At 37.8% G+C, this 21,118-nt stretch overlaps 1 protein-coding gene across 10 annotated transcripts in view; it reads right to left on the bottom strand.

The window, feature by feature from the left end:
* The window catches only part of bt (projectin protein bent), a 3,328,983-nt gene that overhangs the window by 382,431 nt on the left and 2,925,434 nt on the right, over positions 1–21,118 (bottom strand). For all 10 annotated transcript variants that reach the window (XM_067757812.1, XM_067757814.1, XM_067757820.1 and 7 more), the window contains one exon: positions 17,279–18,257. In XM_067757812.1, coding sequence (XP_067613913.1) covers positions 17,279–18,257 — 979 coding nt within the window. The remainder of the gene's footprint in view (positions 1–17,278; positions 18,258–21,118) is intronic.

The following is a 21,118-nucleotide window of genomic DNA, read 5'->3' as shown; positions in this document are numbered from 1 at the left end:
TGTATATTTAATAAATTGCAGAATTATTATGAAACAGAATATGATTAAAATATAAGTTTTCACTTCGTACATACATATGCTTGCATATTAAAAGAATAATATCACCAACAAAGTAAATACTTAGTAGAATTATAAAGAAATTTATTAACATAGACATAAAACATCAAATATTTGAATTGTAAGGACCAAAAAATCAAACGATCCTGAGGCTTTCCAACGTTGCAAAGAGGAGCTTGCAAACGCAACTCTGCTGTTTTATCCATCCCACGATGCCGAATTGTCTTTGCACATCGACGCCTCGGATTTCGCAGTCGGTGCTGCATTGCTGCTGGTTTGGGGAGTAACGTTCCTGCCAAATTTCATCATCGGTGCCACAATCATTGTCCAAAATTTTACTAATTTCCTATTCTGCGTTATATGGTCAACCCACCTACCTAGTTTGATCGATTTATTCGTCTTTGGTAATGAATTATCGCACTTTTTCGGTTTTTCGAAATTTTCGATATCGAAAAAGTGGGCGTGGTTATAGTCCGAATTCGTTCATTTTAAATAGCGATCCGAGATGAGTGCCCGGGAACTTACATACCAAATTTCATTAAAATACCTCAAAATTTACTCAATTTATCGTGTTTACGGACGGACGGACGGACGGACATAGCTGAATGAATTTCGCCCAGATCATTGTGATACATAGAAGTCTATATCTATCTCGATTAGTTTATTCCGTTACGGGGTACCGTTATGCGAACAAAATTAAAATACTCTGTTAGCTCTGCTCAGCTGAGTATAAAAAGTAACAAAAAAACTTGAAAAGAAAAATGACTCTTGAACAGAGATGCCATACTGACAAGCGTATTGTATTAGGTAGGTTCTTCAACATTGCCTGTTTTGTATTCTCAAAAATGTACGAAATACAACAAGTAAGGAAGGCTAAGTTCAGGTGTAACCGAACATTACATACTCAGCTGAGAGCTTTGGAGACAAAATAAGGGAAAATCACCAAGCAGGAAAATGAACCTAGGGTAACCCTGGAATGTGTTTGTATGACATGGGTATCAAATTGAAGGTATTAAAGAGTATTTTAAATGGGAGTGGGCCATAGTTCTATAGGTTGACGCCATTTCGGGATATCGCCATAAAGGTGGACCAGGGGTGACTCCAGAATGTGTTTGTACGATATGGGTGTCAAATGAAAGGTGGTAATGAGTATTATAAAAGAGAGTGGGCCTTAGTTGTATTGGTGGACGCTTTTTCGAGATATCGCCATAAAGGTAGACCAGGGGTGACTCTAGAATGTGTTTGTACGATAAGGGTATCAAATGAAAGGTTCTAATGAGTATTTTAAAAGGGAGTGGGTCTTAGTTCTATAGGTGGACGCCTTTTTCGAGGTATCGCCATAAAGGTGGACCAGGCGTGACCCTAGAATGTATGTCTACGAGACGGGTATGAAATGAAAGGTGTTAATTAGTATTTTAAAAGTTAGTGGGTCTTAGTTCTATAAGTGGACACCTTTTCGAGATATCGCCATAAAGGTAGATCAGGGGTGACTCTATAATGTGTTTGTATGATATGGGTATCAAATTAAAGGTATTAATCAGGGTTTTATAAGGGAATGTTAGTTGTATATGTGCAGGCGTTTTCGAGATATCGACCAAAATGAGGACCAGGGTGACCCAGAACATCATCTGTCGGGTACCGCTAATTTATTTATATATATAATACCACGAAGAGTATTCCTGCCAATATTTCAAGGGCATTTGATTTCGCCCTGCAGAACTTTTTCATTTTTTTCTACTTAATATGGTAGGTGCCACACCCATTTTACAATTTTTTTTCTAAAGTTATATTTTTCGTCAATAAAGCAATCCAATTACCATGTTTCATCCCTTTTTTCATATTTGGTATAGAAAAATGGCATTTTTCGTAATTTTCGATATCGAAAAAGTGGGCGAGGTCATAGCCAGATTTCGGCCAGTTTTTATACCAACATAAAGTGAGTTCAGAGAAGTACGTGAACTAAGTTTAGTAAGGATGTATCGATTTTTCCTCAAGTTATCATGTTAAGGGCCGAGCGGAAGGACAGACGGTTGACTATGTATAAAAACTAGGCGTGGCTTCACCGATTTCGCCCATTTTCACAGAACAGTTATCGTCATAGAATCTATGCTCCTACCAAATTTCACACTATGGCATTCGACTTATGGCATTAATAGTATTCTAGACATATTAAATGAAAAAGGGCGGAGCCAAACCCCTTTTGAAATTTCTATTTTTGTATTTTGTTGCACCATATCATTACTGGAGTTGAATGTTGACATAATTTACTTATATACTGTAAAGGTATTGAATTTTTTGATAAAATTTTGACTTTAAAAAAAATTTTTTTTTAAAGTGGCTGTTTTCATCATCCGATTTTGCTCATTTTTATTTAGCATACATATAGTAATAGGAGTAATGTTCCTGCCAAATTTCATCATGAAATCTTCAACGACTACCAAATTACAGCTTGCAATACTTTTAAACTACCTTCTTTTAAAAGTGGGCGGTGCCACGCCCATTGTCAACAATTTTATAAATTTTCTATTTTGCGTCATAAGTTCAACCCACGTACCAAGTTTCATCGCTTTATCCGTCTTTGGTAATGAATTATCGCACTTTTTCTGTTTTTCGAAATTTTCGATATCGAAAAAGTGGGCGTGGTTATAGTCCGAGTTTAATTTAATAGCGATCTGGGATGAGTGCCCAGGAACCTACATACCAAATTTCATCAAGATATCTCAAAATTTACTCAAGTTATCGTGTTAGCGGGCAGACGGACGGACGGACATGGCTAAATGCATTTCTTTTTTTGCCCAGATCATTTTGATATATAGAAGTCTATATCTATCTCGATTAGTTTATGCCGTTATGGACTACCGTTATGCGTACAAAATTAATATACTCTGTGAGCTCTGCTTAGCTGAGTATAAACAAATTCAATCTAGTTTGTGTAAAACCAAGGTGTTTTTCGTTAGGTTTTTTTGACATTCGGCAGTATTTTCTTTATTTCCTCTGACAAATGAAAATTTTGTTTTAGTTTAAAAACTTTGTGCACAAATATGCAACTACATTCAATCTTTTAGTGAAATAAAAGAATGAAGAGAGTGCGAAGTAATTTTGCCGTGTTATTTGCATTATTATATTGTTCTATTTTCGATACGTGCTCGTATAACACGATACGATGAATTTAAAGTTCTAACTCGCCATATCCAAAGTATTTTTCGAAAAAACTTCAAATCTCAGGATTTGTTTCCAAAGCGCCCTATTTCAGTATTTTGAAACAAATTCTGATATATTAAGTTTTTGAATAAAATTTTGAAGTCGCCGTGCTTCAAACAAATTCTTAAATAATGACAAAAGCAACATAATTTCACGCAATATTAAGTAAAATTTGAATAACCTACATAAAATCTGTTGGCATTCACAAAATTACTATCACTACTAATATAATACTTGAGGTACTTTTCTACTACAATTTTCGCTGAAAGGCATTGAACAGGGACGTCGCGACCGGGGGCAAGCCGCAACGAGGGTGACTGCCCCCTCACAATTCCGACCGGGGGCACCATATGATAACTTTATGTCAATTTAATTCTATTGATCCATCAATTGCTTTTATAAATTAATTATTGTCATTCACCAGACCATCGCAATGTGGCAAGTCTGGATATTTCGAAGTGTAAACAGAGCTTACAGCTTTCATTTCAGAGTTGATAATCCGATGGTATCTATTGTTTGTACATATACCGACGATTTTCGCGAATGCGCGAAACATACTACACTGAATATAAACAATTCGTTCTAATGATGGCCGATCTCGTGATCTTTGAGGAGCAACGTGACCTGTGGTTATGACCTTTCAGCAACACCGATTTTTATCCGTGACTGTGACTGAATCAGAACAAATGTCAAGGCAATGGGCAATGTTAGAGAACACAAGATGAACGGCGAGTTGAGCCAACTGTCAAACGAAACAATTAATCTTAAATTTTAAGGAGAAAGAACTTCTTAAATTACACTGGATCACAAATTCCAATTGTTTTTCTGCACCAGAGACGCCATTATGAAACTCCTATGTAAAATCACCCCCTGATTCCGAAAATCAAGGTTATTTTTAATTCTATGTTAACGTTTTTGAGATATTTAAGAATTACTGTTTTTTCAAAACAAAAAAAAAATGGGTCCACTTAATCATATATATCTCAAGAACGAATTGAGCAATTCCAAAACGGTTTGAACAATTTAAAAGCAAATAAAATTTGGTATAAACTGTACATACAACATTAGACCCTGCAGATTCAAAGATAACGAACAATCAATGCGGACGTTTTCAATTTTTATTGTAAAAATATAAAAAAATTTGTGTTTTGCGAGGAAGGATCTCGAAAACTTTTAATTTTTTTGCAAATTTTTTTCTCTCTCTAAGGTTTGGTTTATTACAAACAAAATTAGCTTTCATTCAACAAAATCGACGGACTAGAGTAAATATAGCGTTAACTACTTTGTACTCTTTACTTTAATTTTTAAAATAATTTTTAATTGAGTTTTTGTGTTAACTTAAAAATTTTGAATAACTTCAAAAAAAGAAAATTCTAATTAGTATTAAAATATCTAAACTCAAAAATAAGCAAAAATAAATTTTTTTAAAATAAAATAAATATTTGGTTTATTACCAAATGTATTGGTTATAAGCATTCAATAAATATGTTCATTTAATACCTAAGTACCCTACTGGTACATATGTGTTATTATTCGTATATCAGTTAGTTAGCAGATAGATTTTCGAAGGGTTATTAGATACAAAAAACTGTTAGTGTCGTTTTCTGAAACCCAGTTACATTTCAAGCAAGAGCATATTTTTAAGGCAGGTAGTGTTTTCATTGTAGAACTAGGGAACCTTTTTGTCTAGGTAGGCTTGAATTTTTACTTGATCTAAGTATAAATAATCAGTTATATACCCGTCAGTTTATAACCCGTCATTTACTTAAAAATATTACTTACTTACTTACTTAATTGGCGCTTAACCGTCTAAACGGTTATGGCCGTCCAACAAGGCGCGCCAGTCGCTCCTTCGCTCCGCCAACCGGCGCCAATTGGTCACACCAAGGGAGTTTAAATCGTTTTCCACCTGGTCCTTCCAACGGAGTGGGGGCCGCCCTCTACCTCTGCTTCCATAGGCGGGTTCCGATAGAAACACTTTCTTGGCCGGAGCATCATCTTTCATTCGCATAACATGGCCTAGCCAGCGCAGCCGCTGCGTTTTAATTCGCTGGACTATGTTGATGTCTGCGTATAGCTCGTACAGCTCATCATTAAATCTTCTTCGGTACTCGCCATCGCCAACGCGTAGAGGTCCATAAATCTTTCGAAGAACTTTTCTCTCGAACACTCCCAAAGCCGCTTCATCTGCTGTTGTCATGGTCCATGCTTCTGCCCCATATAGCAGGACGGGTACGATAAGTGACTTGTAGAGTATGATTTTCGTTCGCCGAGAGAGGACTTTACTTTTCAATTGCCTACCTAGTCCAAAGTAGCATTTATTGGCAAGATTGATTCTTCGCTGGATTTCAGTGCTGATGTTGTTGCTAATGTTGATGCTGGTTCCCAAATAAACGAAGTCTTCTACTATTTCGAAATTATGGCTGCCAACAGTAGCGTGGTTGCCAAGGCGCATATGCGCTGACTCTTTGCTCGATGACAGCAGGTACTTCGTTTTGTCCTCATTCACCATCAAACCCATCTTTACCGCTTCTTTTTCCAGCTTGGAGTAAGCAGAACTAACAGCGCGGGTGTTTAGGCCGATGATATCAATGTCATCAGCATATGCCAGTAATTGCACGCTTTTATAGTATATTGTTCCAGCGCGGTTAAGTTCTGCAGCTAGTATAATTTTCTCCAGCATCAAATTAAAGAAATCGCACGATAGAGGGTCACCCTGTCTGAAACCTCGTTTAGTTTCGAACGGCTCGGGGAGGTCCTTCCCAATTCTGACTGAGCTGATGGTGTTGCTCAACGTCATTTTGCACAGCCGTATAAGTTTTGCGGGGAAACCAAATTCAGACATAGCGGCATATAGGCAGCTCCTTTTCGTGCTGTCGAAGGCGGCTTTAAAGTCGACGAAGAGGTGATGTGTGTCGATTCTCTTTTCACGGGTTTTTTCCAAGATTTGGCGCATTGTGAAAATCTGGTCGATGGTAGATTTACCAGGTCTGAAGCCGCACTGATAAGGTCCAATCAGCCGGTTCACGGTGGGCTTCAATCTTTCGCACAATACACTTGAAAGGACCTTATATGCGATACTAAGAAGGCTGATTCCACGATAGTTGGTGCATTTTGCAGTATCCCCCTTCTTGTGGACTGTGCAAAGAACACTTAGATTCCAACCGTCGGGCATGCTTTCGTCCGCCCATATTTTGCTAAGAAGCTGCTGCATGCGCCTTACCAACTCCTCGCCGCCGAACTTGAATAGCTCCGCAGGCAATCCATCAGCGCCCACGGCCTTGTTGTTTTTCAATCTGGTTATTGCTATTCTAACTTCGTCATAATCGGGCGGGGGGACATATATTCCATCATCATCGATTGCGGGATCGGGTTCTTCATCTCTGCGCGGTGAATTGCTGCCTCCATTTAGGAGAGCAGAGAAGTGTTCCCTCCATAATCTAAGCACTCTCTGGACATCAGTTACAAGGTCGCCGTTTTCATTCCTACAGGAGTTTGCCCCGGTCTTAAAACCTTCCGTCTGTCGCCGTATTTTTTGGTAGAATTTTCGGGCGTTATTCCTGGTGGCTAGCAGCTCAAGCTCCTCGCACTCACGCCTTTCTGCTTCTGCTTTTTTCTTCTTGAAAAGGCGTCTCGCTTCCCTTTTCAACTCACGATAGCGTTCACACACTCCTCTTGTCGCGCTCGCTTTTAACGTAGCCCTGTAGGCAGCGTCTTTTCTTTCGGTTGCAACGCGGCATTCTTCATCATACCAGTTGTTTTTTCGTGGCCGCCGGTAACCAATTTCTTCCTCGGCGGCAGTATGAAGTGCTTTGGAGATATGCTCCCACTGCTCCTGTATTCCGTCAGGATGAGTTGTGCCCTCAGAGAGCAGGTGTGAGAGTCGAGTTACGAAATCATTGGCAGTCTGTTGTGATTGAAGCTTTTCGACGTCTAGCTTTCCTTGTGTTTTTTGTTCCTTGTTTTTAGCCGCGTTGAGGCGGGTGCGTATTTTGGCTGCAACGAGATAATGGTCCGAATCGATGTTAGGTCCTCGGATCGTTCGCACATCTAAAACACTGGAGGCATGCCGTCCGTCTATCACAACGTGATCGATCTGATTGCGAGTATTTCGATCAGGAGACAGCCATGTAGCTTGATGTATCTTTTTATGCATGAACCTCGTGCTTGATATGACCATGTTTCGAGCACCGGCAAAGTCAATCAGCCTCAGTCCGTTAGGAGAAGTTTCATTGTGTAGGCTGAACTTTCCGACTGTAGGGCCAAAAACACCTTCTTTGCCCACCCTGGCGTTAAAGTCGCCAAGCACGACTTTTATATCATGACGGGGGCAGCGCTCGTATGTGCGTTCTAATTGTTCATAAAAAGTGTCTTTCACCTCATCGTCTTTCTCCTCTGTCGGCGCATGGGCGCAGATGAATGATATATTAAAAAATTTTGCTTTTATTCGAATAGCGGCGAGACGCTCGTCCACAGGCGTGAACGCCAGCACTTGGCGACAAAGTCTCTCTCCCACCACGAATCCGACGCCGAAACTGCGCTTATTCGCATGGCCACTCCAATATATGTCACAATTTTTGATCTTCTTTCTTCCTTGCTTCGTCCAACGCATTTCTTGGATGGCGGTGATGTCAGATTTTGCTTTGACAAGGACATCAACCAGCCGGGCATCTGCACCAATCCCATTCAGGGAGCGGACGTTCCAGGTGCATGCCCTCAATTCATTGTCCTTCAAACGTTTGCCATGGTCCTCATCAATAGAGAGTGTATTTATCCGAGGCTTGTTGTTATATTTCATTGGAGTATGTACTTAAAAATATAATATGAATAAAAGGGCGCGAGAGTTTGAGTGTACCAATGATCCAGATATGTTATTTTTCATCTGCGGTCACTTTGGCGTTAAAAGGATTCGACGTGTGTTTCCAAATCCTTTGAAAGTTACATGCTATAAGTATTTTAGAATTGAGCCTAAAAACAATGAAAAACCATGGACACCGAATAGTGTGTGCACAACATATCGAGTCGAATTGATTTTTTCGGAAACCTGAACAAAAAGGTGCGTTGTAAAAATTGGAAATTTGCTCCCTTTTAATGCATAGCTGACTTATTTCTGAAACTATCTATTTAGGCGACATATGAAATTTATTACACCAATGAAGTAGAGGGAGCAAACTTGCCATTCAACGGACTGCTATATTTGTACTACAAAAGTACTTGGGGTTGGAAAGGTTAATTTACCTATGCGAGCGTATCTACAGTGTCATTACCAGAACTAAATTCAGCGGAAGCTACATTGCCAGAATCAATTTTAATTTTAGTTCCGGCTCCAGTTTCATTGTCAGCAGCAGTACCTGATTACGCGGCATCATGTTGTACTGGATTTCAAACGGAAAACGAAAGAAACCCCTTGTCACAAGTACAACTCAATGATTGGATAAGGGATTTGGAATTGTCACAGGAAAAGGCCGAACTACACGCCTCTCGTATGCAACAATTTAAATTTGTTTCATCCGATGTTAAGGTAACATATTATAGAACTCGTCACGAACAATTTTCCAAGTACTATATGCAGGAGGACAGTGTTTGTTACTGCAAAGACATTGCTGGTCTATTCAACAGTTTGGTGAACCATATGATTCAAAAGAGTGGCGATTGTTCATAGACGGCAATAAATTAAGTTTAAACGCCGTATTATTGCATATTGGCAACCAAAAGCCATCTATCCCGATCGCTCATGCAGTAAATACGAAGGAAACGTATGAGATAATGCAAAACCTGCTCAAATCAATCAAATACGAAGAACATGTTTGGAAAATATGTGCCGATCTTAAAGTCGTTGGAATGCTATGTGGTCTACAAAGTGGATACACAAAATACTGTTGCTTTCTATGCAAATGGGATAGCCGAGCTCGTCAAGGCCACTACATCATAAAGGATTGGCCAGAACGAATCGAGTTTCAAGTTGGGGTGGATAACATAAAATACTCCCGATGTTAAGGTAACATATTATAGAACTCGTCACGAACAATTTTCCAAGTACTATATGAAGGAGGACAGTGTTTGTTACTGCAAAGACATTGCTGGTCTATTCAACAGTTTGGTGAACCATATGATTCAAAAGAGTGGCGATTGTTCATAGACGGCAATAAATTAAGTTTAAAGGCCGTATTATTGCATATTGGCAACCAAAAGCCATCTATTCTAATCGCTCAGGCAGTAAATACGAAGGAAACGTATGAGATAATGCAAAACTTGCTCAAATTAATCATATACGAAGAACATGATTTGAAAATATTTGCCGATCTTAAAGTCGTTGGAATGCTATGTGGTCTACAAAGTGGATACACAAAATACTGTTGCTTTCTATGCAAATGGGATAGCCGAGCTCGTCAAGACCACTACATCATAAAGGATTGGCCAGAGCGAATCGAGTTTCAAGTACTCCCCACTTATAAAGAAGGCAAAAATAATTCTACCTCCGCTCCACATCAAGCACGGCTTTGTCAAAAACTTTGTCAAGGCTGTGGACAAAGAAGGCGAAGTTTTTCATCATTTGAAGACAATCTTTCCAGAGATTTCAGAAGCAAAACTAAAGCAAGGAAATTTTGTGGGACCGAAAATAAGGAAAATGTTGACCAATAACCATTTCAAAGAACTATTGTCACCAATGGAGGCAGCAGCGTGGGATTCTCTTTAAAAGGTCTTTACTTCTTTTTTAGGCAAACACAAAAGTCCTAACTACGAGATGATAGTGAATGACTTAATCAAAAACTATGCGGAAATGCGTAAATAAAAAAACATATTTAACACCGTTTTCTCGGTTAACTTTAAAACCTATCTGCCCGATAAACAAAAAATGTGTATGAAAATTTTTAAATTTACATGAGAATATATAGCCATAAATCTGAATTCGTCCAGTTGCGAACAAAAAAGAACTAGAAAAATGTAAACAAAAAATTTGTTCTGAATTGAAAGATAAATCCAGCCTAAGAAAATTATATACTAATGTGTCACTTATGTATTTATCTAATATACTTTTTTATTTTCTTTCAGGAGTAAATGTGTCTTTAAAAATTCATTTTCTACACTGCCATTTGCATTTTTTTCCGCAAAATCTTCGCGACGAAAGTGACGAGCATGGCGAAAGGTTTCACCAGCAAATGAAAATGATTGAAAGTCGGTATCAAGGATTCTGGGATGTCGCTATGATGGGTGACTACTGTTGGTTTCTCATAAGAGAACCCGATCCTACTCTATATAAGCGTCAAAACAAGACACATAACTTTTTCAATTATAAAATAAGATCATAGAGTAAGGCAGAATCATATGTACATATGCTATTATTTGTAGGGTATTTAAGTTTTACTATATGGATATATTTACTTGAATGCTTCTAACTTTTGTATTAGTTCAACGATTTTGTTGAGTGAAAGCTTATTTTTTTTTAAATAAAACAGAGTTTAGAGAGAAAAAAAATCTGCAAAAAAATAAAAAGTTTTAGAGATCCTTCCTCGCAAATTACCAACTTTTTTATATTTTTACACAAAAAATTGGAAAAATCCGTAATGATTTTTCGTTATCTTTGAATCTGCAGGGCCTAGCAAAAAGTGTTGTATGCACAGTTTATAGCTCAATTCGTTCTTGAGATATGTGTGATTAAGTGGACCCAATTTTTTTATTTATTTTATTTTTTTTTAAACAGTTATTCGTAAATACCTCAAAAACGTTACTATAGAATTAAAAATAACCTTGATTTTCGGAATCAGGGGGTGATTTTACATAGGAATTTCATAATGACGTCTCTGGTGCATTTTGGCTGTAAACCAGTGTTATTTTTTACACTTCACATTGATATTAAGATGACAAATTGTATTCATAAGCAACACTTTAAAATTTCAAAGAACTGCCAGACAGCTGAATAAACACGTTGAGCAAATATAGTGAAGTTAATCGTCATATCGTCGCCTCAGACAACGAACGGCGTATGTTACAAAACATAGTTTCAAGAAAATCGACTTTGAAGTATAAATAGGAATTATACAAAAACTATACGGTACACTTTTGTGATTTTTTCACGAGTTGTAGAGAGTGTGACTGATTTCGACTTCCGATTTTCAAAAATTCAATATCTTCAAAAGATGAAGAAATAAAAGACTTTTCATTCAGTATGCATATGTCGCATGTGACGTTTGCTCACCAATATGTTTTCGTCATAGCACATACGACAAAATTCCTTGTTGTGAAAATACGTTCTTGTAAACAATGACTTTCGAAAATGTTAAAATTCAAACATTTCTAACTTAACGTAGAAAAAATTTCCACCACCAACGTTTTTCAAATAAAAATCATAGCTTTAATTAATCGTTTTTGATTTATTTTGAGAACTCAACAAGCGTAAAGAAATATTTACATACTTTTAAATAACATACAAAAAATGTTATACATTTCCATATAAAATAAAAAAAAAATACTCATGAATTCAATACTTTGTACTTTTGTATAGGTACTTTAAAGGTAAGTATTTTTAAGAAACACTTTAGGCATTTGACAATATTGCTCTATAAAATTTTTTATCAGTCTCACTCTCAAAGTACGGTATCATTTGACTTAAGTCCTTCGCTTTATTTTTATCCAATTTTTGTTTGCTAAATACAAGAACAACTTGATGAAACAAATTGTTTGGCGTTTCATTTGTTAAACGTCCCCGAGAATCTTTCTTTATGCATTTAATAATAACATCACATTCTTGGTGACTTGTTTTATATCCAATGTTCCACAAAATACTTTTGTTGTACTCTAAGTACTTCACTTTTAAGAAAGGAACGATGCTGTAACTTAAGAGCCCAGCTTTTTTAAATAATTTCTAAAGTCTTCAAGAACCATTTGAAGAATTTTCAAATGAGTGTTCGGATAATTTGCATTCTTTAAAATGCGCAATAAAGTTAGAGGGCCAGAAATTTCCAGATTTTTCAATAGTGCTGTGCACGCAATCCACTGGATAACGGAATGTCCAGGCTCCGAAAAAAGTACAGAAGAGGAGTTGACGTTATTTGATTTCGATTTGAGGAACGCATGAATCACTCCAAAGATAATAACATGCTTTTTCATTGTTTTTGAACCAAACGCAACCATCGCATTGATCTGGGATTCAAGGGGTTGTGTAGCGCAATATATGGCTCCTCCAACCCAATTGTCAACCTCACCTTCGAGCGGCGAATCCCGTTTCACTAACAGACGAGGCTCTGGCGACCCCAAGCTCCTCATGGAACTTGGGGGTGGGGAGGGAGGGATGGCCTGAAGGTTTAATGTGGCCATATAAATCGTGCCCGAGATGGTCGGGCCAGCACCTTAATGGTGCTGTGTTACCGGAGCGTATCGGATCTGTATCCGACAAAGGACCATCACATCGATAACACTCCCCAAAGCCTTCGGGGAGTAACCTAATCGCTACAAAAACAACAAAAACAACAACAACAACATCGCATTGATCTTTTTTTGGGGAATAAAACGATAAATTAAAAGAATTATTGAAAGTATTTAGAGATACCGGTTCAATATATTTTTCTCTGTATAAATGGTATATTTTTGTACATTTAAATGGCTCTCCAAATATTTACGAGAAGTTAAGTAAGTGTTCCTTTACTTCTTCAATTTTAGCAATAGTTGTTTTGGTCTACCATGATTCTTTCGTATTGAGTGGATGAAGGGGTTGTCCCCTGTCGTCGGCAGAAACATTAAATAAATAATAAACTTTTCTTTCAGATATGCCGATGGTTCTAAGAAACAAATTTTTGCAAACTTGTAAAGTTGCGTTATTAGTTTTAAAATAGTAATGGAAAGATCTTCTTTTACGCAGGGTAGAAGACCTTTCCGAAGACTTTCGGCGACGCTTTGCTTCAGACGGCTTAAAAAATGAAAGAAGATAGCATTTTTCTCTGCGTCGTTGAGTTTCCAATACTTGGTGTGAAGTTCTGCACGGGCATGCTTATTAAAATGTTGGGTACAATGATGAAAGCACTGCTCTGTATACCATTCCTGTCCGTATATGGTTTTCCTCTTTCTCTATATTTTTTCTTATATTCTGCTTCCATAAACTGGGATTCCTTTGGCGTTTTCTAGTGGGTGTTGGAGACTCATTGCAAGCTGAAATGATAAAGTTGTAAGATTGTTTGTTTATATATTAAGGAACTAGAAACAACTCACAAGAACTGTAGTCAGAGGGTAGTGGTCGTAAGATGGCCCGTGAAGTACTTGCACTTATGTCAAGGATATCTCCAGCATTTTCGTAAAAATTTTTAAGGTTGCACGGTGGTATATTTTTTTCTTTAGTTGAATGACTGGAACTATATTATTCTATATCTTATTTCTGTTAATATGTGAAAAGTGTTTAAGTACTTACTGATACAAAGTGTTGCTTGTTTCGTCATTGTGAGTGGAGTCCGCCAATATTTCCCCCATCATCCTAAAATATTTTACAATACATTTAAATAATATTTGATACACACTATGTTTTTATTATTAAAAGTATAATAGACGTATATTTTAACTTACGTTGAGAGATCTTCGTTCAATTTTGCCGCAGGCGATGACTCCTCCATCTTAAACGCACAACGATAGGCAGATGACTGAAGAAATTGCATGCATTCCACCGCTTAAGCTATGTATGAATACGACAATTGTTTACAATTGTTCTGTATGCAAATGTTGTATATGGTCAGTTTATCGCCACTTACGACAAATGTTTAATAGCAATAATGGAAAATGAATTTCTATAGAAATCTGTCGTATGTGACATATTCCTAGCACATACAACAAAAGACATACCCAAATGGTTATTTTTGGTAACATGCGACGGATTGCATACTAAATAACTCGATAACTAAAGGGGATAGGAAAAAGTGGATCGAAGAAATTGAAAGCTCAGGCTCAATTCAGTTATTCTGCATCAAAAGTTGAAAATCGCTAAATTTCACATTCGCCTTTCGTTTTCTGGGGCGACGATATGTTAGAGACTACGTATTAAGAAATTTAGTTTAAACAAAAGACATACCCAAATGGTTATTTTTGGAAACATGCGACGGATTGCATACTAAATAACTCGATAACTAAAGCAGATAGGAAAAAGTGGATCGAAGAAATTGAAAGCTCAGGCTGAATTTAATTATTCTGCATCAAAAGTTGAAAATCGCTAAATTTCACATTCGCCGTTCGTTTTCTGGGGCGACGATATGTTAGAGACTACGTATTAAGAAACGTATTTTAAATGAAGGCATTATTGAACGTTTTATACATATTTTTACCTGATTAGGGGCTAAACTGTGAAAATTAATAGAAAATAATCGAAATAAATATGTATATATATGTAATAAATATAGTTGAAAAATATATATAAATATATATTAACCGTTTTAATATTTGGGTTTACCCCTAAGAAAAATTTCGTTGAGACGTCCCCTCCATTCAATTATTCCCCGCTTTCCTTCATTCGTAAAAGCAACCCGACCTGATTTTTACATGTCGGAAGGGCCGTGGAGAGGGAGGGGGGGGGGGGAGGGCATCCAGGGCAATTGCGGGGGGCCCGGCAAGGCAAAGCAGTATTGACAGTACTCTAACTAGGATTTCATAGATACACACATATTTTGTTTCTAAACAAAACTGTTTTAAAATTGAAAATCACTAAACTAAAATCATAAGCATCCAATCAAATACTATGGGGCATAGTCATAGTCGAAATAAAATGTGATTTTAAGTTAGATAAACGTTTTTGACACAATTTTATAAGCGCTATCTGTCAAAAATGCTTCAACTAACAATATTCCCCTGGATGACTGCCGTCGACAAGGGTATGATAATGGCAGTAATATGAGCGGTTATTACAAAGGAACGCAGAGTCGTATCCTGAGAGATAACTCCCTGGCAATATTTGCACTTTGTGCTTGTCATAGTTTAAATTTATGTGGAGTGCAAGCTGCTAATTTTATGCAGAAGTCATCACATTTTTCGGTATTACGTAGAAATTGTATAATATCTTTAGCGCAAGCCCTCAGAGATGGGAAATTCTCAAGGAAAAAACTAATTGCTCCTTGCACAGCATGTCACAAACACGATGGTCTGCTCATGTGGATAGTGTGATACCTTTCGCAACCCACATTCCCCAAATATTGAAAGCTATTGATGAAAGCAAGATTTTTAATCTGAGTTCAGAAACAGTAACGGATTTGAAAGGTGTTGAAGCATATATGGGAAAATTTGAGTGTATCCTCTTGCCACCATTTGGCTCAAAGTGTTGACGGCAATCAACCATCGAAATCTAGTAATATAAAAAAAAATTTAAGGCGCGATAACCTCCGATGAGATCTAAGGCCGAGCTTCTCCTCCAATTTGCATCGTGCTCCTCTTGATTTTTCCTACAAATTGGCCGGACGGGACCTACATGTTTTATGCCGACTCCGAACGGCATCTGCAAGGCAGATGAATTTTCACAGAGAGCCTTTCGTGGCCGAAATACACTCGGAGCGCTTGCCAATCACTGCCGAGGGGCGACTCCGCTAAGAAAAATTTTCTTCTAATTGAAAAACCTTATTTCTAAAATTTTGATGTCGCTTTGCCCGGGGTGCGAACCCAGGGCATACGGTGTGGCAGGCGGAGCACGCTACCATCACACAACGGTGGCCGCCGAAATTTGGTACTGCAAGCTAGAAATGCCACACTGGACGTAGAAACAGAAAATATTCGTAGCCTGATTGATGAATTGAAGAAGTTCAGGCATCAATGGTCGATCATACTTCAAGAATGTAAGGTTCTGCAGGGAATATAGGGGTTGTGAATACCTTCGCTGAGAAAGAAGGAAGATAAGAAAGCTCCAGTTCGATGAATTACCTGGCGAATCACCTGAGTGTGATTCCGAAACTCAATTCAAACAGCAAGTTTTTTACGTTCTTTTGGACTGCTTGAATGACAAGACGTTTCGAAGCCGTAAAGGACACTGCGATTAAATTTACGGAAGAAGAGCTCAGAGAAAAGGCAGCGGCATTCTGCACAATTTATTGCATCGATATTTCTATGGATCTAATAGATGAAATCATTCATCTCAAAGTCATCCATTTAGCAAATTTGGGATGCGATTCGCTGCCACCATTTCAACTTTTGAACAAATTTCATGACTTGAAGATGGAAGTATTATTTCCTAACATCTGCATAGCATTAAGAATATTTTGCACACTTCCAGTCAGTGTGGCTGGAGGGGAGCGTTCTTTTAGTCTATTGTCTCGCGTGAAAAATTTTTTACGTTCTATTATGAGCCAAAATCGCTGACAAGCCTTGGAACATTGGCGTAGGAGTCCAGCCTTGCTCGCAGCATTAGTTTTGAATCGGTAATTTCCATATTCGCAGACCAAAAAGCACAGAAGGTTTACCTTGGCTGATTCAAGCTCTTAAAATGTACATATTTAGAAAAAGTTAATGTAAGCAAATCAAGCAATGTAATCTAACATTTCATTTATGTAAGTGCTCCAGTAAATCTTATTGTATATGAAATAAAACTGAATTGAAAAATTTATGTATGTGAGTTTATTTTTTAGGAGGGCCCGTAAACGCGAACTGTCCCAGGGGCCCGGCTCGACTCTCTGCAGCCCTGCATGTCACAGTGTCAAAACTCTGCTGTTATTAGAGAACAAACCTCTAGTAATTGAGTTAGGATTGCGGATAACAACAACGTTACTAGCAAAATAGGTGCACGTGTTTGCTAAAATTTTTTTGAACACAATAAGCAAAAAAAGTGGCCAGAATCGTGGTTACATGAACTGGTAACGATTTTCAACTACATAATACATAAACAATTTACCGGTAACGTTCGGCATAAGGCTGTAATTGGTTTTCATGAATTACATGTAAAACAAAACAAAGAACTGACAACGTGCCAATCTGTCTAGGCTTTGCTTGTCGCTAAAATCAACAGACCAAATTATGTAAATGGGACAGTGCACAGCAATCGTATTCATCGTGAAATTTTGTTACTTACAATTCCAATATAAGCACCATTTCATCATCATCTTCAAAGGCATCATGCAGGTTTATAAGTTTCTGATGATGTAACTGATTCATCACATCAATTTCACGTCTTATCAGATCTTTCTCGATGGCATGTGATACTGGAATGAATTTTGCGGCAAAGATATTACCAGTGCTACGTTCACGGCACCGATGTACAACTCCGAAGGCACCAGCTCCAACTTCCTCCAATATATCGTACTTATCGTAAACGCTCTCATGAGAAATTTCAACGGGTTGCGGTATAAATTTCGAATATATATCGAAGACATATGAATCATAATCTTTTATTGGCCCATCTGGTTTTCCTCGAACTTTTCTGCCATTGTCATCGATTTCCCAACGCTTTTCAATCGATTTTTTCTTGAATACATCTTTTGTTTTAACTATCGTACTATTTTCTGATGGATCTGATCGTCCATACACATTGTCAGCATAAATACGGAATTCATATTCCTTGGCTGGCGCTAACCCAGTAACAGCTATTGATGTAATTCTTGTATTACCAACACGAATCCAGGATGTCATAGGATGTTCACGTTTCTCAACCAAATAATTTGTTATTTGACTGCCGCCATCCCAAACTGGTGCCTTCCAGCTAAGAGATAGTGATCCTGTAGCGATGCTTTCAATCAGTGGGAAACGTGGAGGATCAGGACGGTCGCTTATTTGAATATTGATTGTTGCTGTGTCGAAGCCCAGGTCATTTTCCGCAGTAATTATGTAAGGTCCAGAATCTAGCTTAGATCCGTCACGTATAATTAACACTGCATGCCGTTCCTTGACTTCTACACTATAGTGACCACCCGATTCAATAGTTTCGCCATCTCGAATCCAGGAAATTCTAGGTTTTCTATATCCAGTAAAAGGAATTTTTATAACAACATTCTCCCCCTTGTCAAAATAGGCGGTATCACGAAATCGTGGAGGCACATTCAATCTCGGTTCAGCTACGAAATAAAATATGTATTAAATATGAAAAAATATGTTTTAAAAATCTTTATATCAATAGGCTAACAAATTTCTAAAAATCTGTGTATTAAAAAGCTAACAATATTTCAATACAATCAATTTCAAGCCCGTCAAAGGTCAAACTAGTCAGCAAACATTATATGTAGTTCATCGGCTAGAAATTTGTGGGGTTTTTCATACTAGTTAGTGTTTGAATAGTTCATTGACTACAATTGTTTTGGGATTATTCATACTAGTTTCTTTGTAACTAGAGTAAATCCAGTTTTAGCCAGAACAGTGCATACAAATAATTTTATAAATTTTAGTTATTATTATAAGAAACTCTGGAACAGTTATGAAGCATTGATGGCCGCTGTCGAGGCACATTATGGAAACGAGCATAGAAAACAGATATACCAAATTGAGTTGCAAAACCGTTACCAAAAAGAGAATGAGACTTTGTAGGAACTTGCGTCGGATGTTGAAAGATTGGCTTATCTCGCGAATGCGACCCCCACCCTTGGAATACATCGAGAGGGTTAAAATTCAGAGCTTTATAAATGGAATACGGGATTTCGAAACGAAACGAGATACATATGCCAATCTAAAAGCAACATTTGCTGAAACGGTATCACATGCACTGGTTCAGGAAACAGCATCGCTTCTGTGCAGCATGGTTGGTCTTAAGTACAAAGCTGGAGGAGATGGGCAAGAGCGAGTCAGATGTAAAGCTCGAGAGCTAGCTCCAGCTGTTGAATGTCCCGTTACCTCTGTATCACAAATCGGAAAAAAATCGAGCAGTCTTACCGTTGGAGGATATGTGGATGGCGAGGAGCGTTTACTGATTATAGATACGGGTGTATCTTATTCCTTAATCCGATCTGCGTTGGTAAACAGGAGAGTAAATCCATTACCTGGAGCAAGATTGCGTACGGTCACTGGCGAGAATAACCAAGTCCAGGGAAAAGTGCTATGTGAAATCTTAATTGGGAAGGCCATGGTTCTACACAAATTCGTTGATGAAGTCATATTGGTAGTGGACTTCCTAGTTGACCATAGCATCAGGATCGATATGCAGAGAAATATTATGCGATATAAGAACAAGGACCACTTAACTTTAGTTTTGAGAAAGCAATAAGTGAATGCTGGTGGAGGTGATTCGGCAAAGACCATGAAAGTCAAATGCAGTAGGCAGGGCAAATATTGGTGGAATGAATGGAACACACAAATCAAACCTAAATCACAAATCAAAGAACACTGGCATTGACTAACCCAAATGTACGCGCTAAAATGAAGGAAATAATTCCACAGAAAGAATTCAAGGGTGGTTTCAAGCCAGGGTGCACTACTGTTGTGAAACGTCACAACCATACTGATTGTGCAAGGTCTATCCATCAAGCTGAAGCCCTAAGAAATAGTTCATTGGCCAAACAACAGATTGTGAAGGAACGAACCAGGATAGAGAGTAGTAAGATGAAACACAGGTACGACGAAAATAACAATTCGGAAGGTTTCTCGGAGGGAGATTTGGTATTGTTATACAACCCTCACCGGCGGAAAGCTGTTCCATCCAAATTTTGGTGCGGTTGTGAAGGCCCGTACAAAGTTGTGAAGCGGATCAGTGATGCCGTCCAACGCATACAATTGGAAAACCACGAAAAAGAAGGTGGAGGGTAGTGTGGCGAATGTTGACATCACTATGCTGTTAATAAATAATCACATCAAAAAAAAAAAAAATAAGGAAGGCTAAGTTCGGGTATAACCGAAAATTACATACTCAGCTGATAGCTTTAGAGACAAAATTGTCTTTTTCATAGATACATACAAATGGTAATACCAAAAGGTGGAGCAACTTGCCTTTGCTATATTTCTTTAGCTATCAATTCGTTTTTTTAATATTTTTGTTTTTTTTTTTTAATGTGAAAATTTGGTTAAATTTGAACGCATTTTTTATCATTTTTTTTTTTAAATCACCCCTGAAATATTTTCGATGCGCTTTTAATTATGAGTCCGATGCCAAATAAAGGAAAATCTCCATGTAGGAAAATGAACCTAGGGAAACCCTCGAATGTGTTTACATGACATGGGTATCAAATGAAAGGTGTTACTGGGTATTTTAAAAGGGAGTGGGCCTTAGTTCTTTTCGAGATATCGCCATAAAGGTGGACCAGGGTTGACTTTAGAATGTGTTTGTACGATATGGGAAACAAATGAAAGGTGTTAATGAGTATTTTAAAAGGGAGTGGGCCTTAGTTCTATAGGTGGACGCCTTTTCGAGTATCGCCATAAAGGTGGACCAGGGGTGACTCTAGAATGTGTTTGTACGATATGGGTATCAAATGAAAGGTGTTAATGAGTATTTTAAAAGGGAGTAGCCTTTAGTTCTATAGGTGTTCGCCTTTTCGAGATATCGCCATAAATATGGACCAGGGTGACCCAGAACATCATCTGTCGGGTGCCGCTAATTTATTTATGTATGTAATGCCACGAACAGTATTCTTGCCATGATTACAAGGGCTTTTGGTTTCCACCTGCAGAACTTTTTCATTTTCTTCTACTTAATACGGTAGGTGTTACACCCATTTTAGAAAGTTTTTTCTATAGTTGTATTTTGCGTCAAAAAACTAATCCAATCACCATGTTTCATCCCTTTTTTCGTATTTATGGCATGTTTTTAATTTTTCGAAATTTTCGATATCGAAAAAGTGGGCGTGGTCATATTCGGATTTCGCCCATTTTTAACACCAGAACGTGAACTAAGTTTAGTAAACATATATCGATTTTTGCTCAAGTTATCGTGTTAATGGCGAGCGGAAGAACAGACGGTCGACTGTGTATAAAAACTGGACGTGTCTTCAAC

The sequence above is a fragment of the Eurosta solidaginis genome, chromosome X, assembly GCF_040869045.1.
Source record: "Eurosta solidaginis isolate ZX-2024a chromosome X, ASM4086904v1, whole genome shotgun sequence".
Taxonomy (NCBI): Eukaryota; Metazoa; Arthropoda; class Insecta; order Diptera; family Tephritidae; genus Eurosta; species Eurosta solidaginis.
This window is presented reverse-complemented; position numbering and strand designations above follow the sequence as displayed.